This window comes from Argentina anserina, chromosome 2, assembly GCF_933775445.1.
Source record: "Argentina anserina chromosome 2, drPotAnse1.1, whole genome shotgun sequence".
Taxonomy (NCBI): domain Eukaryota; kingdom Viridiplantae; phylum Streptophyta; class Magnoliopsida; order Rosales; family Rosaceae; genus Argentina; species Argentina anserina.
This window is the reverse complement of record NC_065873.1, coordinates 22,567,123-22,591,533: the sequence shown is the minus strand read 5'-3', so window position 1 is coordinate 22,591,533 and position 24,411 is coordinate 22,567,123. Positions and strand designations below refer to the sequence as shown.

Below are 24,411 nucleotides of genomic sequence, written 5' to 3'. Positions count from 1 at the left end.
CCAACTTGGCGGTTTTTATTTACTTTTTCCCTCACACGACGCGTCGTAAGACTCGTAAGGAAGACGCATTATAGTGAGGTAAAACGCGCCGTTTTGATGCGTCAAAAAACCCCCTGGAGTCTCTCCCCCTTTCGCTTTTCAAAAAGCACAGAAGACGAAGAAGCTTCAATCGCTGGCAGAGAGAGAGAGAGAGAGAGAGAGAGGAAGGGTTAGGGTTAGGGTTAGTGTGGAATGGCGGAGGTGGTGGAAGACAGCGAGGCTCCTGTGAAGAAGGAGGAGACGAGCGATATGGAGTCCAAGATATTGGAGGCTATGAGGGCTCGAATCCCACACTTCAAGGAGCAATCTGAGTAAGGAGCGGTGGTGTTGGAAATGTTAGGGTTATTTATTTATTTTGAATTTTTGATGATAAAAATAAGGAGCAAACAGTTCTGTGATTTTGTACTCAAGTGTTTGGTTTTAGCCCTTTAGGGTTTAATTTCGAGTATAATTGACTTTTGAAAAAAAAAAACGGTGTGGTGTACTGTTGTTGTTTAAGGATTCTGCAGCTACGAAAATGTTTGTACTTGGTTTGGGTTAACTCTGCATGTATGCGAAAATGAAGCACATATTTTTGACCTGTCTAGCATAATCCACCAGAAAGGTCTTATCTATTCTGGAGAATAACAAGGATCCAACTTTGAATCTTTATGAGCATTTTTCCCAGTATTGGTGATTATACAAATCTTTTATAGTTCTTGCCTAAATACGAATGCTAAAGACACTTCCTTTTGCTCGTAGAGTTTAGGCCTTACTTTAGAGCATTTAAACCCAAACTCTTTTCCCGAATTGTTACCAGTACTTGAAACGGTTTCAAAAGGGAGCTTAAGAGGCTCTGTAGTTCCCTTGGAACATGATAGTAAACTGAAGTGCCGGTGTATTTAGATAAGGACAACTTGTGGAGTTAGTGTGTAGTTTTTAATATCTTCTCTTAGCTATGTATAATTTAAACAGTAAGTCCTAGTAGTATTGATGGTTTTGGTAGAATTGTATATATGCTTTCAGGAATCGACTATTATATATGTTCAGTAAAATTAAAATGGATGCATGTAAACATCTTTTTTAGATTTTGGCTGTGGGATAGAACCTGCTAGGGCAGTCAAAGATTGATTTTTTGATTTACTATGTTCTTAAATTGCAGTTCATTGACCTTTGTGAATGTACGAAGAGTATTAGAGAAACACATGGGTTTGGAGCCATCTGCATTGGATGCGCACAAAGTATTTGTCAAGGAACATCTGTTGAAGGTATCTTCTTTTCAAAATTTTAGCTTTTATTCATTTTGGCCCTTTTATATACACTTAACATCCAACTCCTGTTTTGCTTCTTTCGAAAAGAAGTACAAAGTTAAGGATTGCCGTGGAGACACTTCTTCTATGTTTATTGGATCTATAAGATGTGGTGGCTGTTCTTGATTAAATTAAAAATGAGTTCACATTGTGGCCAGAGTTCCTAAAATTAGTAACTGTCTATAAACTTCCAATCAAGTAATAAGTTTTTGTACACCAAACTGGCGTAGGAGACCAATGAAGTTGCAGAGTTTTAGGCAAGTAATGTTTAACTAAGACCGTAATAGATTATCTTTGAATGCCATTGGCTGATTCTGTGACCATAGTTAAGAGTCCCTAGCCTTACCTCACTATGTTATTAATTTTGTTTTGTTTTTCTCTTGATGAGTTCATGTTCTTGGTATTCAATCCCATTTACCTATTCCTTGTATATATTCGGTATTCTAGTGCTTAGAAGGTGCTGGTGAGGACAATACCTCAAAGAGTTCTGGGCAGACTGATGATAAAAGTCTGACTAAAGGAGAAGCAACAGGATCTACTGAAGGGCATCAGTCAAGTAAAGATATGAAGGAAATTAGCGCAGATGAGGAGAAGGTGGAAGACTCTCCTGCATCAGATGCTCTAACAAAGCATAAAACAGCTAAATCAAAAACTGAGGGATCTAAAAGTTCCAATAACAAAAAGGCTCCAACTGAGGCCATGATAAAGCTAGCCCTTGCAAAAAGAGGTTCTTATATCAAAGCTAATATCGAGTATGTTATTTTCTTTCCTAAATTGCTCATTATTCATTGATATCTATGGTATTACTTTACTGATTCTTTATGTATGGTCTGTCTCGTTTTGATTTAACTGCAATGGTTTTTGTACAATCATAACTATACACTTTTCCTCTACAGGAAGCTTACCATGGGTGAACTTCGTCGAGTTTTAGAGAAAGATCTTAAACTTGAGACCAATAGTCTTGATCTGTATAAGAAGTTTATAAATCAGCAATTAGATGAGGTACGGTAGTTTTTCTCATGCCAAGAGTTCCTAACATCTACTGTTGAAAATTTTATTATTGTCTTAATATTTTTCTTTTCCAGGTTTTAGAATCCTCTATAGCTCCTGAACCTGTCAAAAATGTGAAGAAAACTGTTAAGAAACCTCAGAGAAAACCAACTCCTGAGGAGATTAGTGAAGAGAGCTCTGGTCCTGCAGATAGTGAAACTGATGAGGAAGAAGATGAAGTTAAACCTAGAAAAAGAAGTGCTATGAAAGTTACAAAGAAACGGAAAATATTGGCAAGGGAGACCAACATCTCTGGAAAGAAGCGGATTAAGTCTCTTAAGGCAGACTCAGAGGAAAAAGATGATGCAAAAGACGGTGCAAATGTGTCTGAAGATGAAGATTCTCGTTCATCTGCTGAGAAACCTGTGAAGGTCGTTACTTTGCATATTTCTGTCCTTTAATTAGATGTTGGGTGTTTTTATCTATTAAACCATACTCTTTATCCAAGTGCAGAAGAAAGAAGTTTCGGCACCTGCATACGGTAAACGGGTGGAGCATCTAAGATCCGTTATCAAAGCTTGTGGAATGAGGTTTAACTCCTTCAACTTGCTGCTTACAGAACTACATCCTGTATACTGTCATTGTTCTGATGTTTATTATCTCTTATACAGCGTTCCCCCCTCAATTTACAAGAAAGTCAAGCAGGTGCCGGAAAACAAACGTGAAGGTCACCTGATAAAGGAGTTAGAGGACATACTTAGTCGTGAAGGGCTATCTTCGAGTCCCAATGAGAAAGGTGATTTTATTGAAATGTAGTCTTTAGTGGTTATCACTGAAATATGTGCTGTGGGTATGGTTTGGTATAGTCTAAACATACAAGATGCTATATAAGGGGATTCCAATCATTGAACTGTGCAGTCTGTTTTTGTCCATCTTGGAATTTATATATATTAACATCAACTGGTATGCTGTTCCTTGAAGTACTTAAGAAAGCTGAATCATAATCATTGGTCTGTCCTCATTACTGTGCATGCCAACATGAATCCCTCTAGATGCCATCAGTATGTGACTATGTGGATAGGGCTGACATGGATTAGGTTTGATACGAAACATTCATAAATTTTTTTACATGCTATAGATATTTGGTCGTAGGTCTAGTGGTTCTCTGTTATGGTTACTTGTTTGCTTAAAGCTATATTAGACATTATGATGTAGTGTTTACTCAACTTCCATGTATTTGGTGTAGAGTGTTAGTGTTTCACCATCCATCTAATGTCTGAAGTGCACATATTGCAACTGCACCTCTTTTTTCAGAAATCAAGGAAGTCAAAAAGAAGAAGGAGAAGGCTAAAGAACTTGAGGGCATTGACATGAGTAATATTGTAATGAGTTCACGTAGAAGGTCTACCACTAGTTTTGTACCTCCTCCCAAGCCCAAAATACCTGTAGATAGTGATTCTGATGCTGGAAATACAGATGATGACAATGATGAGGAAGAGGATGAGGTTGAAGATAAGGATGATAGTAGTAGTGATGAAAACCATAGTGAGAATGGTAAGTGTTTGTTCATAACTTCATATCAGGTGCTACCTGTTATAGACTATGAGGATAGTAGTCATGTAATCTACATGTTGCTTCTGCTGTGTAAATACAATTTTTAGATTGGGATTTATAGTTTATTCAAAGCTGTAATTACCAGTTTTGAATTCCTATCCTGTCAGTTGATTTTAGTCTTTCGGTTGCATTCTATAGCTTACAGAATATTTCCTTTATTTATGCAGATGACGGCGATGAGGGCAGTGATTAGATTATGCAAGGAGTACATTTGCAGAACACCAGCGACGGATTTAGTTTTGAACTATTTATGTACAATTAGACCCAGTATAGCATTATTATGGTGTGACACCAAATATCAGTTAAGTTCGCAGCACCTTGCAGTTATATTACCTGTAAACTATAGACAGAAATTGCTGTCTTTGGTGGTAAGAACAATGCGCGTCACTTTAAAATATTCTTAGTGTTTTGAAAGGATCAATGTGATCGGAGTTAATGTGAATGTTGTTAGCTTGGATTTCATATCGAATCACTTCCCTGTTCTAATTTTTTACGCCCTTGTTGCGCCTTCAAATTTGTGAAGATCGATATTATAACAGTCTTGGGAAGGATTGAGAATGCAACAAGCACGAGTAGATGGCTAGTGTAGTAATCTTTTTGGAAGAGGCAGTATAAAGCTCGATGCACGTTCAATCCTGAACGCATTATTCAGTTTACAATGTGCTAGGAAAAAGATACTGTCATTATGTACGTATCCGGTAATCTATGTGAAAAGCCCTTGCAACACTGGAATATGCTCATACAACTCGTGGTGTCATGGTAGGTGACTCTTTTTTGCTTACTGTCAGTGTATTAATGGGATGATTCTTGTTACATGAACTAGAATTTAGCATGAACAAGAATTCAAGAATGACCTTTATGAATGTCACAGTGCCATCATAATAAGGAATCGATATGCATACGACCACAGATATTGTTTTCTCCAAGGCGCTAACCACACTTTCTATAAGAATTATACATGACCGATTGCTGTGTTGGATGATGGCCTTTTTACAGTTCCCATTTGTTCCCGGCTTCATGAAACAGTTAGCTCCCTCCCTGAAATGATGCGCCTCACTTCGTTTGCAAGATCCGATACATGTTTGTCTTTGCAATCTGTGGCAAAGAAAAAATCAAAGGAAATGAAGTCGTTTTAATGTTGCATGCATAACAATAGAAATTCATGGAGCATGAATTAACATTACCAAAATGAAGAAGAGCTTCTTCGAGTTTAAAAAGGTACTCTCTATTAGGTCCTGAGGGACCTTTCGCCTCAACAATCTGTCTGCAGATCGAACAGAAAAGCTAGAATATCACAAACGAAAATCAATACTGATTGGTTTAAAGACTTTGGCTATGGATCACTTAACTAATCAAACTCACAGTGACCTATCATCAATCAACAAGCAACTTGTTAAAGAAAATATCCATCATAATACCATTCTTCATTTCTAATATAAGCTAGATCGTGCTTCTTACTTAATTAATTGAGGTTGTTAAAGAAGTAATCATCCAATCAAATAACAGCTTTGTTGACGAAATTACATACTTGGCAATATCTTTAATCGATGCAGGACCCAAATAGTTCATATTACGCTTTCTGTCTGGAGAGGCAATGTATCTAACAGTAGGAGAGTCAGTCCTTATGTTTCGAATAAAGCAAATTAACATGTTCGAGTTCATGGTGAATTCGGTACTTACACCATTACTCCTGAAATAGCTGGAGTCGTAGCCGTTGGCTCCTGGAAGAAATTTCAATAACCCCCCAACTAATGTAAATGTCTAAATGGTAAATTAAAAGCTAGAGGACATACACTCACTGATACAAGTGGTTCTTCAATATTAGACTTACAGTATAGAAATCAAGATATGCCTTCTCGTCATACTGCTTCTCCCTCACTTCCAAGTGCTGAGTAATAATGTCAACAAAAAAAAAAAACAAGTTGTATAAGGAAACCATAATTGTGAGTGACGGAATGAAATAAGAGTGCATTTGGATATCACTCATATCAGCAATCTCTAACACCCACAGGTACAAGCAAAACAACAAGTAACAAGCACAAAGTGAGAGTAATCACGGTCAGCAGAAGGATTTGTACCATTTGCAGTTATCAAGCTTCAAGTAGCAAATATAATATTGATAAAGCTTTGATATAAAATGTTGCATTGCATCCTAATTTTAAGGTTGCCGTTGATTTCAATCGAATATGCGACTTATTATGTACTGCTATTTAGGTTTGCTAAACTTGGTACTTATAGGTGTTCTGTAAGATATTCAAACCATGAAGAATATTAGTATAGCAAATCCAGGCACGCAAGCGCAGTAGCACATAAACATGTTTACAACAGAAAGATAGCAGCTTATTCACAGCTACAAAACGTGAACTAAATTACAATGAAGATTAACTTTAAGATACAAATGCCTTACCTCTAAAGCATTTTCTTGATCTTCCTTCTTTGATATTTTGTAGGCTGCTCCCCACTAAACTTACAAAGTGAAAATAGCCATTAAAGTTGTATCCTGGTCCAGTTTGTTAATATTTCGAAATCAACAATGATATCATCACACCACCACTAGAAACTATAAAATAAATGTGACATACATCCACTGATTGGAAGTGGTTATCTTTCCTGGTATATTGAGCATTGCATTTTCTCATAAATAAAAAATCAATGAAATAAACGTGTGAGAGATATGGAAATCAAGCACTATAATTTCTACGATGACAGATATTTGAGTAATACAAAACATTGTACTGATCAAATCTGCAAATGGGCATTGAAGTTATTGAAACAACTTACACAGACTTCCCCCTCTGCAGGTTCCAATGTGACTGTTCTTCCTGGAAACTCGGGAGTCCCTCTATGGTCAGTACTGCCTGATAAGAACAAACCCATATCAGCAGACATGAGTATATTGAACAATCCATAGCTCAAACACACATAAGAAGAGAAGAGAGAGAGAGATAAAGAGACCTTGATAGAAGACTCGGCGATACTCTCTGATGAAACCGACGACGCGTTCATCGAAGTTAAACCCGGCCTTCCATATGAGAGAGCCATAACCAAACACCCACATCACCATATTGAGTTCTGATGCTTTTTTTTTTCCAATCAAAATCTTGCAGCTTTTCCAGTAGTGATTCTCTGTCGGAAAGCTGACTTGGTTCAATGATGTAAGTCCTAGATTTCCCGATTACTAGGAGACATGGTACTGTTACTATTTGGCTACTTCGCCATAGACGCCGTTAAGTACGTCATCCAAGGTAAGAAAATCCAGGATTTACTTTTGGTCTTTTCCTCTTCATCTTTAGTCAGAACTCAGGAGAGAAATTAGAGATGAAAGTTGTAACTTTGGGAGAGATCGATAGCAAACCAGAAACTAGGATGACCGGAAATGACCCGATGCTTTTGGGTCGCGTTCTTCGGGACTCCGGGAAAGTGGTCGAGACCCGATTCTTTTGGGGTCTTTCTTTTTACTGTGCAGAAATTAACGTTCGTTCAAGCCATTCGGCAATTTCCCTCATTTCTAGCTAAAAATTTTCCATTTTATTCCCAAGATTTTAATTAGATAAAATATGCCTAGAAGTCAAATGTAGATCGTAAGACTGTAAAATTGTTCCCTTGACATGTATCATGACAAAATTACTCGATTGTTACAACAATATAATTTACCCGTTACAGTGACTATGACAAGTACATGTTGAGTTTGTACTCATTTTCAATGTTGTGCAAACTATAGTACTAAGATATTGATTTATCTCTTATGATGATTCTAGCTAATTTTAACATTGAGATTCTTCACTAAACTAATTACGAAATAGAAAATCAGAGAATTCCAGGTATAGAGAATTTCAGTGTTTACTTACACATGTGAAATTATAATAGGTGTGAGTCTCACCTCTTCATCAGGGATTCAATCTTTAACAACTTGGAATTGAAAATCTAAGGGGGGAGGTGGGATTGTGATTGAAACATCATCAATCGATATTTCTTCCGGTAATAACCTCTATTAATATGGTTTTTAAAAATAATTTTGACAAATTTTAGCATAACTCTCTTCAGTCTCTTGTATGTAGGAAGTTAATGTTAATGTATAACCTAATGATTATGATATATATATTGTACTGGTTAACTTGTTAGTTTCACATGTACATAACTTCTCAATCAACTAAGGCAATTAAAACTACAAAATAGAGAAAACCATATATATGACAGTTTGTATTGAGAGTGACTGAAATGTATAACTGTATTTTTAGGGTTATTTTAGTAGTCAATTAGGAATTAGTTCAATTCCTAATTCTAATTTCATACGGTAAGTAAACGTTTGATGGATTTCAAAATCTCTCTACTAATATTATTCCACCACTCATTCATTTAACCACCTATTCTTGATGGAATCCATTATAAGTAAGTAAACGTGCCCAGAATGTAAAAAAAATGTAGTATTGTAGGAGAATCATCTCATATGCATTCTCAGTGTATCTTGTCTTAATTAATATAACCTAGCTAGTTAATGAATGTTATCTTATTCATGATTTATCGGAATCTTTGATGTAATGTCTATATATAAGGTAATATATCTATCAATAAAACTACTGTTATTTTCTTAAATTCATTATATTGTTCCATGTTATCAAGTACGTAGCTCTAGTCCTGAAAATCCTAAGCCTAGAACCCGAAAAAAAAAAAAAACTAAAACCCTAGATATTTTTTTTCTAGCCGGCCGCGCCCTTGCCCTAGCCAAAATGTAGTATTACATATATTCCCCACATTCTGAAGATATGGTCAAAAAAGCACATATATCTGTCATGTCTTTTTGATGAGATGGTTCATAGGAAATCACCTTCTGTTGTTGTCACATGGGTGTTTCAGTCCCAAGCTTAAGAGGGTATTACGGGATTACCCTAAAAAGACAAAAATACAATCTCACACAATGTGATTTTGAAAATTGTAAATTAAACTCCACTTCGAATCATGGTTCATGGACAGAACTCTCATGATTCTTCTGGGTTAATTGGAACTTTAACAACATTCTCCTCAAGTCCAGTAGTATCATTCTTGCTAGCAACAGATGTTGAAGATATGGTAGCACCATTGGTGATTGGCAATTCATGATCAATAGTTTTCACATCTTTCATTGAGGCTGAACGTTCTTTACTTTTACCCCACACAACAGCATAGAGACCAATGACTATGAGAATGGTTCCAATCACACTGAAAAGTTGACACAAAAATGCATTGGTAAGTCACAAACATAAGACAGTAATTGCACCAAAGATAATCAGTGGAAAATAAAACTACTATAGAGGTGTGGTATTTCATGTGGTTCATAACTTCATATATAAGTGTTGTGCAGTATCATGCACATTTATGTATACCTTCCAAGGCGGACTTGCTCGGATAAAATGATAGCGGCTAGAGCAGCAGTGATGATCATGGCCAGCGGGCTGAAAGCTGTGACGAACACAGGGCCTTGTTCCTTCATCACAATACCTTGCACATAAAATGCGATTCCGGAGCAAACTATCCCCTGATAAAAATCAGAGAGAAGTCATTGCGTCAAACACTTACTTTATCAGAATAATCTGTTCAGAATTAGCTGTATAAAATGGCAACTCACAGAGTAAGCTGCAGCAAGGAGCCTAGAATCCCAGCCTATAACCCAAACACTCATGTTGTGTTCGATTACTAGTGTAGCTACGGCACCTTCCAAAGCACCCATGAAGCAGATCAAGGCTGTGAGAGAGAGCTCTGCTGGGTATACCTTCAAAGTAAAGGACTGAAACGCAAAGTATAGATGTAATTGATTAGCTCATTTTAACAAACTCCGTAATAAGAATTTACGTGTGTATAATAAAACCCTAGCTAGCTATATATAGCTGCGTGTAACCTACTTGGAGAATGAAGAAACCGGACCAACCACAGCAACGAGCTAGGAGCATGACAGTGCCGAGAACCCAATGCTTGTCGGAGGCGGTGGCAGAGGTTGCATGGTGGCTAGCTTGTGCACTAATGAATTCAACGATTGGGCCTTTGTAAAACGTCATGAGCATTGCTCCACTGACGGTTATTACAGTTCCGATCACCTTTGCTATGCTAGGGATCTTCTTCAAATTGATTTTCTCCAACCTATAGATGACATGGTGATCGATCAATAATTCCACCAACTATATATATAGTAAGGTGAAGAAAAAAGAAGCGACTATTTTGTAAACCTATATATAGTAAGCTTTTAATTACCTGAAAAGAAGTGCGAAAATGAAGGTAATAGCAGGGAGGATATTAGCAGTGGCGGAAGCAAATGTTGCTGATGTGTATGTCATTCCCACAAAGTACAAGTTCTGAGCTAGCACAGGCCTGCATACAATATAGCATATATATTGTCAAATAAACGCCATGCAACTCAAACGAGAGGATGATCAGCTGAGCTACCATACGATGATATATACAGTGACTTACTCGAGGAAACCAAGCACCATAATTCTTAGGAATATGGGGAGAGTCAATTTCGGCCTTATTTTCCTGAAAGAAACAATGATACTATTAATCATGTGTATATGATACCTGACACATAATATTGACCTAGTACAAAGAGAAAGACGAAAGCCGAACCTTTCGAGAACAAGTGCGAAGGGTGCGATCACAGCAAAGGCAATGAAATGCCTATAGGTAGCGAGGACAAAATGGTTCATGCCGCGCTTTAAACCAACCATGCTGATAATGTACATCCCTGCATATCCAAATTGCAGAGACACCATGGCCAAGTAAGGCTTAATCTTGTTAAGAAACACACTCACTTTTTCTACTGAACCTTTGTCTGCCATCTTAAATCCTCTCTATGTGATCAAAGAACCCTTTGTTTTGCTATAGCTCGATCACTCAAAATGCTACGACTCCCAAAAAAGTTGCTGCTGCTTGATCTATGCTTGCCTTCTCTAAATTGAGAGAGGACCTTATTATAGCCCCGAAAAAGCAGAAGGAAGAAATAAATTAAGACTTAAGAGAACGCAATAACAATTAGCTAGCTGCATGTTTCAACTTTTTGCGCATATACGAGCACTACGTATTCTCATCTTGCATAATCCTATCCATTAACAACATTAAACAAAACTATTCCAAGGAATTACAGTAATAATTAAGAACGTGGAGTCTTACGAAATAAGGTCCTCCGGCTTTTCATTAGGGGCCTACCTTCCAATGAGCAATTATTTCGATCCTCAACTGGCAAAGATTGCCTACGTTATCAATTTGGGAATCACTTTCCTCACTCCATGGGAGGTAGGAACTTAAAGATTACCATGCATGATGCATGATTAGCTCAATATATATGTGGGTTAGACACTGTAAGGGGTTGCTTCCATCGTGTCTACTTGTATACAAATTTCAATCTACAACTAATTTCCTAGATAAAATCAATGATATGATGAACCAATGCTGCTGAGAAAATGTATGAAGTTAATTTAAAGTGTTTAAATCACTCGATATATCCAGTATATATGATATTCTTGTTTATGTATCTAATGAGTTTAGTTTTAGGTTCAATGGGGTAGCTAGTTTGATTTCACATATGAGAGTACCTTTTTCAACATTCGGAATGTGACGCATGAGTTCATGAATCATGAGTATTGGTGTACAAATGGATTTATCCTTACTTTCCTTTTCATTGTTTCTTGAGAATAATCAGTGGGGAATTGATTGACCATCAAATGAAATATAGAATAAGTGCTCTTTTGCATGATGATGTATGCAAAATTGCAGAGGCTAGCTTATATATGTGGGTGGTGTTTATATGGATATGGGTGCTAGTAAGAGTGGCCACCACTGGGAAAGACATGGCCAAGAGGGAGTCACTGTTTAATTTTTATTGGGAGTTAACATATATAGGTAAGCAGTGTGAGTGTAATTTGGTATGCGCAGTGGAGGACTGACTATACATGATGCCCGTAGATTAATAAATAATCTAAGATAGATCTAGATCGATTACTTCTCTTCTAATCGATATAAGGAATGTTAAGCACTTTTGGGTCCATCGATCTCTACTCTCTAGCTACGAAATATAGCTAGTCTTATGCTCATTCTGATTATATCATATCCAATGTCTTACATCATTGAAAATGCAAAGTTAGCGCTTCCTTATTCGGAATCGGATATTAGTGTTGTGTGCGCTGCCTAGCTATTCATCATTTGATCGATGCCAAGCATAGAGGAGGAGCCCTTTGAATGCCATTTTAAAATGGATGATATATAAGACATGTCTAGTTTAGTACGCCGTGCTGTTATCTAAATAGCTTGGTCTGACTCCCTGAAAATTATTCAACATACAAAGAAATTTAGAGTGCGTACATATGATGATAATAAATCCCATTATTATCACATCAGTCGGTATGTTGGTTTGGTGCAAGGCCTTACTGTAAAAGTTCCTCATAGATAGATTTGAATACGTTCTCTCTTCTTCTTCTTCTTCTTCTTCTTCTTCTTCTTCTTCTTCTTCTTCTTCTTCTTCTTCTTCTTCTTCTTCTTTTTTGGTTCGATCTTTTCCTAAATACAAAAGATGTGATGGTTGGTTCAAGCTCTTGTCAGTAACTTATAATCACGAGAAAAGTCGCATCAATTAGTGTCTTTACGTAAACTCGCAATTAAGATAAATGCACATAAACTCTACCGGCCAGTTGCAACCTAAAATATCAGAGTTTATAGTGTTACATATACTTATTTTTTTACGTACTATTATGGGTGGGCGAGTGTGTAGTTGTACGAAACACAAACTCTCATATTGAAGCAATTAGTCGATAATGATAAACTCATGGATGACATGTTGGGTAATGCAGGAATACTATTGATCACTATGGAAGAAACTAAACGGGGAAGAGAAACAATGACCGAACAAAATAACAAATGGGGAGTGGGTGCTTTCGTACTTGGATCCCAACAAGAACCCAGCTTGGTGCGATCTTACCTCACAGAAATGGAATATGAGCGAGGGCCTCAAATACTCAAGTATATAAAATTCGTACGGACAAATAATAGAAGAACACAGACATGGAAGCTGACTAGCTTAGTTACCTAGATTCCTAGGTCATCAGGAGGCTGCTGCTGCAGAAGTCTTCAAGTCTGTACGTACCAGTACTTTCTGGGTCTGAAACAGATCGATCGTACGGAACACGTAACACCTGATGCAGTGAGTCGCCAGATCTGTGGAAAGGTAAATGCAATCAGCGATGGAGATGCTGCCGCGTTGCGGTAGTGCTGGCTGAGGTCGGCGGCGTTCCATGGTTGGATAAGCACGGAATCGCTCTCGTGAATCCTAATATATATATAAATTTAATCCGTAGTTTAATTATTGCACGAAAGGGATTTAATTGATTAAGGACATGAACTAATCTCTCTTCTTCTTCTTTTTTGGATAGAATGAACTAATCTCTCTTTGTCTACGCGGCGCAACACCTTTCTTGTGTAATTTCTACTACCTACAACTGTTTGAGAAAATTGCTGTTCTGCTTCTCATGAGTGCAGAAAAGTGGAAGCATGCAAGTGATGGATGGATCATGGAACTGAGTGTTTTCTTAGGTGAGCGCCTCCTTTGTCTTCTTCTTCCCCCAACGTATGAACATATCTCCAAATATCATATCTAGTCTAGATACAAGAAAATTCATTCGATGAGTTAGAACTTCGGGGGAAAAATGTTAGCTAGATAATGAAAATTGTAATCGAAGATATGGTGATAAAATTAGGTAAACTAAAGAAAGTGGACCAGCTCAAGTTGACATGTTTTGGACGCTAGGTTGCACGGACACGCCATTGTAGTGGCGTATCGCGTGTCCGACACGGACACGCCGGACACACCCCAATACGCGTGTCCGCATTCGGACACGGCCCACCAACTCATAATAAAAGTGAAAGTGCTTTTGGTGAGAATCGAATCTTGGTCATTCAAGACACTCAACAACTCCTCAAACATTCCAACAGATTCCGTTTTTGTTATATTTATGCACACTTTAATATATATAAGGAGAGAAACTCGTGATAAAAATAAGAATGCTTGTGGTGGGATTCGAACCTTGGTTATCCAAAGTACTTATCAAGTCCTTAGCCATTCTGACAAGTTATGTTTTCATCATTTTAATGCACACTTTGACATATATATACATCTAAAATTATAAATACTTTCAAATTTTTAAAATAATTTTTTTAATAAATATATATATCAAAAATAATATTTAATTAACGTGTCCACCACGTGTCCGTGTCCAAAAACATTTCTATATGCCGTGTCTACGTATCGAATCGTGTCCGTGTCCGTGCTATTTAGTTTGGACGTGTACATGATAGTGTGTTCTTATTTAGACAGAAGCACAGAAAAAGTACTTTTGGAGATCCTATCTGATACATATTTCTACTGCTGAAATTCAAAGCTAGCTAGCTCGGTCTAATTTTTATCATAGCTTATTAATGAAAACGATAAAATTAGGGCATGCAGTCCTAGTTTAATTAACTGTAATCAGCAACTCTTAACTTTTAAATAATTGGATCGTTAAAATGCTTGTCTTTAAACTATGGTGGGCAACATCTTACATGCTCAAAATATCGGTATTCTGATGTATTGACAATATAAGAATTGTTAGTTATCATTAAAAGTAAAAATCTAACAATCGAAATTGATACCAACATGGCTGAGTACCAAAACCACGAGCATAACTTTTGACTATGGTGTAATCTTATCTGAGTTTGCTTAAATTTCACCAAGCCTATTTTGTTAATTATGTAGCTTATACCAAGCAGTTTTTGACACTTAAAAATTCTACCTGCCAAAATGCCAAATTCAGTGTTCTATAGCTAGATTCTACATGTGTGCTACATCATTATGGTGACGCGCTTAATTTTCTTGATTAATCATGTATAATGTATTGTCGACCACGTCATTAGAGACGACTGGAATACTGGTAATTTACTAAATATTAAGCGCCGTGAATCGGTACTGTTCACAAGGGTTTTTGACTTATTTACCATTTTGCCATTCCATCTGATTCGGGTTTTAGTTTACGCGTGTTTTTGATAGTTGTGTTGTTTTCCATCGGTTCCTGCACGTCTCTCCCATTCTTTCTCTTCCTTTCCTTCTCATGAAACCCTCTTTCTTCTCTCTCTTGCCCATGTCTCTCCATTTCTCTCACTTCCTAAATTCGTAAATTTCTTTTGCTCCCTACCTGTCTGTTCTCTCCACTTGCTGGGTATCATTGATCTCATCTACTGCTTCACCTATTAGTTTGCTACTTGCTTTCTGGGATTTTCATTTTGATTCTTGATATTCAATATTTCAATTCAGCCACCAACTGGGACTATAGTGGAGTAACTGTTTCGTTCATCATAGCAATCAGGTTTTAATTGGTGTTAAACTGAGAATCCATATCCCAAGTTTTGTTTCAGATTAATTGGTACTATTGTTGATTTTGTTTGTTTCATCCTCAGAGATTGCTCGATAGTAAGATTCTGGGCACTTTCATCGTGGAATCGATTTTCTTCCGTCATCGGCAAGATCGGGTACTCTTACTTCTATCGCTTTGGGTGATTGATTTTCTGTTTTGGTTTCTGTTGTTTGGGTCACAATTTTAGGTCTCTTTTGTTATCTCAATGAGTCTTCCAACTTCTTTGGTTATCTTTTGTTTGTTCATTTGTTGATTGGTTTTGCCATTTTCGCATAATCGATTTGTTGGCTGTGGGTTGGGTTCGGTGTTTTCTGTGCTCCAGGTTAACTTTTTTTTCCCTGGTATTTTGTGTGTTGTTGGGTTTGTTTGCGGCTGGCTTTGTTCATCTTTTGATCTGTTTCGAATAAGAGTGAAATTTTTGTGGGATTAAATGGTTGCCAAATGTCTTATTTGCAGGGGCTAAATCTCAAGCATCGGCTTGCAGTGGCTCAAGCTTCTTTTGAGTGAGGGAACGATTGTGGAAGTAAGGGATCTTCTCCTGAGGTAATATTTTTCTGGAGTTGTTGTTTATTCATAGATTCTTATAACATGGTTTATTCATAGATCCATTATTTTTTATGATAAAGACTAAATGATCAGATATTTTCATTTGTTTCATATGGTTATTAGTAGTTGCAGAAAGACAAACCAAACTTAATGCCTAATCGGACCAGAAAAAGATATGAAGTTGTTGGATATTATAGGCATATTTATAAAAGACGATAGTTATTTTAACTCCATATTTGTCATATTACAGTATATCAAAATACCAATCAGAAAAGTAAGGACATTGAAATCATCAACTAATATGCAGATATAGATAGGTCATTCTGCTTTATTTGGATTTCGGTAAGATTCTCATTTTGTTTCTCCTGCCTCATATTGACACTCCTCATTTTATATTGGCTATGAAATTTTCTGGGTGTAATTGGGTTTGTTGAAGTCAAGTTTTTGAGCTTTCTAATTAGTTTTTGATAAATTTCTGGGTGTAAGGGGATCACTCATATCTGGGTTTTTACTTTTTTTTATGGGGTGTTCTGTTTTTTTTAAATATTACTTGATTTGGTGTGTTTATTTTTAATTGACTAGAATGATATAGTTAATGGATTCCTATTGTAAATCTGTGTTTTTGAGCTTTGTAATTGGTTTTGAATTTGGTCTGTGTTAGGTTTGCTATGATGTTTGTTATTTTTTGGGTTCTAATTGGTTTTCGTTGGTTATTAGTTCTTTGATTTCTTACGTCTGTTTGTTTCTATTACTCAATCAATCAGGACAAGCAAATCATTGGCTAATCTAATTATTTGGTTAGCTAATACGGATATCATATCACTTGGAGTCAGCTTACAAGTGATACAAATATCATATGTCATAGAGCTAACTTAGAAGTAGCAGGATAAACATGATGATAGTTATCTCAGGAACAATTACCCTCTTTTGTATACATAAATAATTATCTCTTTGATAAAGAAACTTCACTTAGAAGTGTGTAACTGATAAAACACTAACCATGATTGAATATGTATCTATTATTCATTAAAAACGAATAGAGAAAGTGATTTTGACCAAACTTAAGGCATGGAAAGTTGAAAAACGATGAGCAATATGGTCATTTTTTTATTCTTCTTGAAAATGGTTTATCAATTTGGATTTGTATTTGTTTTTTGCACCTTGGGTTTCATCTCAGTCAATCTTGGTTTGCTTTTAATTTTTTGATATCTCATGATTCTTATACATAATAGTGGCAGCGTTTTCCCTATGAATTTGACAATAGACTGAGGTATGCTTAATTAGTGGTTTACAGTGTTCAATCAGTTTTGTTGTGATTAACAATCATGTAATTGCTTTGTAGGTATCTGGAATATATCTTCTTGGTTTCACTTTGAAAAGGTTATAAGTTGTTGGTTTTCTTACTAATTATACTTGAAGTCACCTAGGGTTGCTGAAGGTACTTTTATGGATGTATCCACCTGTAGACTTCTAAATTAGGTCAGAAATCTGAAAAAAATAACTCTATGAAGAAGAAGTGCAGTGCAGTAGGGAGTTAAGAGGAAAGTGCAGTGCAGTAGTGAGTTAAGAGGAAAGGTCTGGGTTCATTTGTGCAGATGATAATGGTTCTAAAGTTGTGAAAGAATAATGAGTTGTAAGAAACACTAATAAGCAAGCTGAGGAGTAATGACTTCTCTCTATTGTTTAATTGTAAAATTTGAGTTTCATCATTATGCTAGAAAGTTTTACTGAATTATGTAATAATTGAGAAGCAGTTTATGGTCTTTCTTATTTCTCATTACAGGTGAACAAACTCGGATCTACACTTGGGGAGTTTCTGTGTAGATCTACATTTGTATAATCTAAACTGCTTCTTAATCAATACATAATCTACATTTGCTCTTTCTTAATTACAAAGTTTAGATTGAACAAACTGCTTAATTACATAGAGATATAATAGTATCAATATGAATTCCCATTGAGACAAATCATCAAACACTTTACGGACATAACATTCATTCCACTATCTATTTACTATATCTTTCATTTGTTCAAAATTAATATTGCTCTCCATCATTTCAATAAGATTATGCATTCATCTTTCACACAATAACAACGTGTAAAGGGCACAACACATAAAATAGATCAATATAATGCAAGATCAGCAGTAGAAAGAAAATGTTCGATTAAATGTTTGTGAGAAAGAAAACTTACTGTCCAGATGCCGACGCATTGTGCGGCCAACAGACTAGTAATATTAAGAGTACGTACTACTAACTAACAGGTTAATTACATCCAGTCTGTGATTCTTCGATCATGCACAGTGCTAATTGAGTAATCCACTAGCTACTGTATATCGATCTAGATTGAATTATATATATATATATATATATATATATATATAGTTACGTGATTTCACCTAATTACTAACAACAAAATTATAACTACATACTAGTTACGAACTTTGATTTCTACAATAATTAATTGGATGTTTCTACTGTTTCAGTTAGGTTACCTACCATTCGTGGAAAATGATAAATTTTCTTCATATAATATGAAAAAGGCAAAATGTATACACCCAACAGACTGATAATAACTCTTCCACTAATATATATATATATATATATATATATATATATATATAAGCAAAGCGAAAGATCGAAACCTATTTATTCCTTAACTATAATACTTGGATATGAAATATGTGAAAATAGTTGAGAAGATCTAAAGCTGGAACTAAAGGCGAAGACAATCGATCTTACTACTGTGTTTAAAAGGGAGCCAGCTGCAAGCCGGCCAATGAAGACAAAAATTATGGCATCAATTTCCACGTACAAATTCCACATTCATGTTATGTTTCCATCAACTTTGCAACGTACTGTTCTTTTTGATATATATAAAAAATAAAAATTAGTGCTTTTGCATATCTGATCGAGTATGCTGAGTGTTCAATTCGATTTCAGCGTTATATAAGATATTTTCAATCAAAATAAAAAAAAGTTATATAAGATAGTTTGTGTTAAATCAGTAAGTTTTCTCTTCCAAATGTTAGTTAATCAATTGCCAAATATGAATATGTTTACATGCATGTTTGCAGTACTAATTAATTAACATTCATAAAGTAGTCTAACGAGTTCTAGCTCATTAGGATTGTAATGTACATCAAGACATCCGCAGAAATGGTAGAATCGTATGACCATTTCTACTGTTAATTAGAAACTCTTCTAATGTTCTGCTATTTGATTACTTGTTTAGACGTTAGACATCATTTTCATTGATGAGTCATAATCATTGTCTAATTAAGTATAATTATTAATGTGTTATGTACTGTCACGAACCGATTAAATTAATTAGTCACACATGTTTTCGGTGTTCATATGATGGAACCAACCTCACTTGAATTTCATTATTATACCAATTTGAGACGTACTTAAGATCTAATCTTCGCGTGTACGTACCTTAGCTAATATTTTGCACTTAATATAAGCATGTTAATTAGTTGCAAGCGCGACATGATCTGATGATCACAATATAATTCTCCCCGTGCTAACAAAAAGTTCTTGAGGTTCTTAGACCATCAGTAAATCTCTGGAGATTGTCTTCGTTGGGCCTTATAGCGAAGTTTAGGTTGGTGTATCTGGCCCACTATTTGCGGCCTAGTTTGTATAGTCCTTTGGACATGATACAACGAATTTATGTTCTTTTTTGGACAAATGCTATACATCCTTATGTCATTAATTTATTGGCAAAATTACTAAAATACATCACAAACTTAGTAAAATTGTCAATTTACACCTTATACTTGCACTTGTGTCAATATACCTCATAAACTTGGTAAAAATTACTGATTTGCATCCACTCTGTTATGTTTAACTATTTTCATCCAATTTTGCGTCACATGTTCACTCTGTTATGTTTTAAAAAAAATTATACAAGGAGGACTTTTTTTAAATTAAGTATTTACTTACATCTTTTTTCTTACATACTCTACCTTACATCGAATTATATATTCTACATACACACCAATTTCAAATATAGTCTGTTGCGTATATAATTATATTTGTACACATTTATTTTTAATTTTTTATGTTATTAGATATTTATTTATATATATTTAAATATCTTTAACATACCATATCACATAAAGTAATAAATATATATAATAACATGTTTCGAAAAACAAAAACGTACCTAATATCAAGTCTTCCTCTTAAGTAATTTTTTCCTTTATTTCATTATTAAAAATGAATAAATATATAATGACACCCTCACATGCTTGGCATGTGACTTAAAATTAGATGGAAAAAATTAAATGTAACGGAGGGGGTGCAAATCGGCAATTTTTACTTAGTTTAAGAGGTAAATTGACTCAATTACAAGTTCAGGGTGCATACTGACAATTATGACCAAATTTAAGGTGCAAATTGACATTTTTACCTAATTTATTTGAATTGATTAGTTTTACTAATTCAGACTGAATAAGTTGCATCATTATGTCATTCAGATTTATTTATTAGTTATACTAATTCCAAAATACAAGTATTGAGTTGCAATTGCGCTCTTAATAATTACACTAATTATGTGTTATCTTTCTGGATTATATAGCATAACAAAAATTATATTTTCTAATACAACCGTTGTCATTACCTTGAAGTCTTGAACATAGAGAATATGTTCACTACATGTAAATGCTCATATGTTGATCGACTAGACTAGAAACGTTGCTCTACATATTCTTCCGTGGAACAACTTGTTTTAACTATTAGTAATTTGTAAAAGTTAATAACCACCACAAAACAAATTGACAACATGTTACACCCACTTAAGCACACAAGCCTAAACCAAGTCTACAATAAGCTAAGACGACCCAATGGCGCAAACTGATCAATCTCCACCCTCAATTCACCAGCCTTTCTAGTTAAGCAGTTATGTATTAGTTATATTGGCAACGGCTGAGACCTCAAATAATACAGTCAAACATCCAACATGTTTATTTCTACTCCACTTGATTTATTCTAATATCTTACATAAAAGATATGAATGTACATATATTGGCCTCCATATAGTTGATGAAGATCCAAAGGTGTGGAGGACAAGTCATGAAGGTTTGATATGCAAAAGGAGAATTAAAGTTTGTTTCCTAATTGGACTAGGAAAAGATTATGGTTTGTTTTTCCTAACAAAAAAGTCTCCACCGATTTTATTATGGGTAGATTGATATATATTTGGGTATATAGAAATTGTTATAGAAAATAGATTTATTTTAAAAGGTGTATTCCATATTTATATGGATTTTTTTCCTTTTCTATCTAAAGTTGTATTAGGAAGAGATTTGGGCTTAATACCTATTTGTGCTAGAGTTTAGAGGATCTTGCCGTGAGTTATATATAGGAGGTATATATATGTAGTGGGGTGTGGTGAGGCAGAAGGGAATCTAGCCTCCCAAGAGATACACGGACAAGAAACAATAGAAGAAATAAGGTGAAACCAAAAAGAAGAAAATTCACAAAAAGGAGAGCTTAGTGCTAGGAAATTTGTATGACTCCATTGAAGACCTTAGTAGTAACGTCAACGTTCTTAGTGAGGTTGATCATCCATGTGACTACAACGATCTTAGTGAGGTTGTATCGACACTTGAAGCAACTATCTTAGTGATGTTGTTTCATACTTGATTGTGACTATCAAGTAAGAAGTATTTTTACTTTTGAGAATAACATTATTATTGATTAAGGTGTAATCATTGTAATATCGTTTATTCAATAAAAAAGTAAAATTCTTCTACATATTCCGCTGTTATTACTCGTTATTGTTCTATCTTGTATTTTCAATTGGTACCAGAGCAGGTCACTAGACGTATTTAGTAAGATCTGTAGGATTAAAGATGGAACGTCAATGATTGAATCAACCACCCATGCTCTACAGTATGGATTTCGCTCAATGGAAGTTTCAAATGAGATCCTTTATATATGGTATTGATTTTCATGCATGGAGAAGCGTTGAACGTGGATGTAAACCTCCAATGAAAGATGTTGATTCAAAAGCTACTGGGGGGACATCCACTGGTGAATTAAAAGACGAAGATGAGTGGACTGAAAAGGAGATTAAGGTTAGTGAATGAAATCACAAGGCTCTTAATGCTCTTTATGCGTCAATGAGCAGAGAAGAAAGGAAATAGTTCAGAATTGCGTTACAGCCAAACAAGTTTAAGATAAACTTTATGTTTTAAATGAATGTAATGATACTGTAAAAGAACAAATATTACAACAATATTATTCTGAAATCGATGCTTTAAAAATGAGAGATGATGAAACTATTGATGATTTTTATAGTCGTTTTACTGATCCCTCTAGTTTATGTGAAAGGCTTGGAATACCTTTACAAGAATATGATATTGTAAGAAAAATATTACGGTCTCTTCCAAAGTCTTACAGGATGAAATAGACAACGATTCAGGAACAATATAATCTCAACACATATTTCGTAGAAGGAATGATTCCAATATATACCATGTTCAGATCGCTGTCACAAATTTTGGCACAGGTACACAACATACATGAACACATAGTGGCTGCATATAACGTGAAATAACATAACATGCACGGGTGAATTTTATAATCAACTTAATTGCCGCTCCATCTTTCACACGTACCTAGACTTTAAGTAAGATATCACATTGGTGGAAAAACTTAAGCATGAAAGGTTACCATCATGCATGCAATTATAATTTTTAGCAACTTAAACATGCATCATATTGTAGACACATAAAATTTAATGGAATAAATAATATTTATTAAATGCTTAAATTGACTATGGCCCAATAAATTGCATACGTGATTTAAAAGTCGATAAAGCCAACAACGTTTTGAGAGGGACATGCGGTAGTAAATAAATAGATAGTCGGGAATAAAATACTTTAATTCTAACTAAAATAAAGTATTAAATATATTTGGAAATTTGGTGTCAATTAAAATAGATTGATCATCAAAATGGATGTCGGGCATTTAATTAAATTGGTCAAATTCCTTAATAGTTTTAATTAAATAAATTATTTAAATCTAATTGATTTAATTATTGAAATAACTATATTAAATTAATCGAGTAATTACGATTGATTTAATTATACGATTAAGAAAATAAAGTTAATTCGGTGTCATCAATTCATTTTATACGTGGAGAAGTCTTGACATTATAAATACCGTATCCAAAATCAAGAGACTTCGACGAAGAAGAGGATCAAGAGACGAGGAAGATTTCAAGCACGGAGACGACGGAGAAACCAAAGAAATCATTATGAAGCTCATAAGCCTTTCAAGCTCGCGAAGAATCAACAAGCTGTCAAATAGCCGATTTTTTCACAAGTTTCAAGCCTCGAAGTAGTCAAAATTCCTAAAGAATCAATAAGCTCCCAAGTAGCCGATTCATTCACCAAATCAAACTCTGAAGTCGTCAAATTCCCGAAGAATGAACAAGCTCCCAAGTAGCCGGTTCCTTCACTAAATCAAGCTCCGAAGTCGTCAAACTCTTAAAGAATCAACAAGCTCCCAGGTAGCCAATTCCTTCACCAAATCAAGATCTGAAGCTATGAAATTCCTGAAGAATCAGCAAGCTGCTAAGTAGCTGATTTCTTCACCAACTTCAAGTCCAGAAGTCACCAAACTCGTGAAGAGCCATCAAGCTGCCAAATAGCCGGTCTCTTCACCAACTTCAGATGGAGTACAAATCCCTACACGACATCGCTCGTGGCCTGAACCTAATGAACATCAAGCCTCAATGGCCTTTGGTCGACCTTCATCTCCAAGTCTACAACAAAGCAAAATCAAGTTCTTCAACAAGCTCGTAGAGGGTCAATAACAAGCAAATGTGCTAATCCATCTGCTATCAAAGTTGAGGAACATTCACCATGTGACGCTGCTCGTGGTTCAAATTCGACCGAGATCAAGCCTATACGATCCTTGGTCAACTTTCTTCTACAAGTCATCAGTAAGATCATAAAGTTTAAATCAAATATATTCAATTCAAGATTAAGTGTTAGTTACCCTTAACTTAAATCATGGGTTAAATACTTGTGACACCCTATACTTTAGGTGTAAAAACAGTTTTGTCCTTCTACTTTCAAATTTAATTTGTATATCCTTTAACTTTTATTTTTTAACAGTTTTGTCCATTCCGTTAGTTGACCGTTAAAAAATTCCGTTAAGCCGTTAAAATGTCTAAAATACCCCAAATTCAAATCATATTTTTTTTCTTATGCCTTTTTTATTTTCTCTTTTGGTCTTTCTTTTTGTTTTTCTTGTTTTTAAATTTCATTCATCATATGTGCTATCAAATATATATAATTGTAATCAACACAAATTATCAAATTAATTGTAAACATCTTATAATCAATTGGATAATGCCTAAAATGACATGTGAGTGCTAGTACTCAAATCCAATTATAAACTTTCTTTATATTATGATACTCTACAAACATATTTTGATTAATTTCTATAATGCTAAGAAAAAAAAGACTTCTACTATCATATCCATACTTTGATGCAAAAATAGTTTCAAAT

General features: G+C 35.1%; 3 protein-coding genes and 1 long non-coding RNA gene across 4 annotated transcripts; 2 read left to right on the top strand and 2 right to left on the bottom strand.

Moving 5' to 3' along the window:
- Window positions 1–183: 183 nt before the first annotated feature.
- LOC126784658 (uncharacterized) lies at window positions 184–4,392 on the top strand. Its single transcript, XM_050510135.1, has 9 exons — window positions 184–350; window positions 1,181–1,286; window positions 1,776–2,080; window positions 2,225–2,330; window positions 2,414–2,749; window positions 2,832–2,908; window positions 2,990–3,114; window positions 3,633–3,872; window positions 4,100–4,392. The coding sequence occupies exons 1-9, from the start codon at window positions 232–234 to the stop codon at window positions 4,123–4,125; spliced, it is 1,440 nt and encodes a 479-aa protein (XP_050366092.1). The 5' UTR covers window positions 184–231; the 3' UTR covers window positions 4,126–4,392.
- A 286-nt stretch (window positions 4,393–4,678) lies between these two features.
- LOC126784667 (gamma-glutamylcyclotransferase 2-3) lies at window positions 4,679–7,071 on the bottom strand. The gene is made up of 8 exons (XM_050510144.1): window positions 6,888–7,071; window positions 6,714–6,790; window positions 6,340–6,393; window positions 5,764–5,820; window positions 5,613–5,653; window positions 5,461–5,532; window positions 5,117–5,196; window positions 4,679–5,027 (listed from the first exon to the last, which is right to left on the bottom strand). The coding sequence occupies exons 1-8, from the start codon at window positions 6,994–6,996 to the stop codon at window positions 4,948–4,950; spliced, it is 570 nt and encodes a 189-aa protein (XP_050366101.1). The 5' UTR covers window positions 6,997–7,071; the 3' UTR covers window positions 4,679–4,947.
- A 1,582-nt stretch (window positions 7,072–8,653) lies between these two features.
- On the bottom strand, window positions 8,654–10,813 carry LOC126784660 (WAT1-related protein At1g21890-like). Its single transcript, XM_050510138.1, has 7 exons — window positions 10,527–10,813; window positions 10,374–10,436; window positions 10,155–10,271; window positions 9,809–10,043; window positions 9,535–9,693; window positions 9,293–9,444; window positions 8,654–9,128 (listed from the first exon to the last, which is right to left on the bottom strand). The coding sequence occupies exons 1-7, from the start codon at window positions 10,736–10,738 to the stop codon at window positions 8,909–8,911; spliced, it is 1,158 nt and encodes a 385-aa protein (XP_050366095.1). The 5' UTR covers window positions 10,739–10,813; the 3' UTR covers window positions 8,654–8,908.
- Window positions 10,814–15,026: 4,213 nt separating this feature from the next.
- LOC126784669 (uncharacterized) lies at window positions 15,027–15,907 on the top strand. Its single transcript, XR_007670966.1, has 3 exons — window positions 15,027–15,286; window positions 15,378–15,449; window positions 15,791–15,907. It is a non-coding gene; the product is annotated as an uncharacterized LOC126784669 (long non-coding RNA).
- The last annotated feature ends 8,504 nt before the right edge of the window (window positions 15,908–24,411 follow it).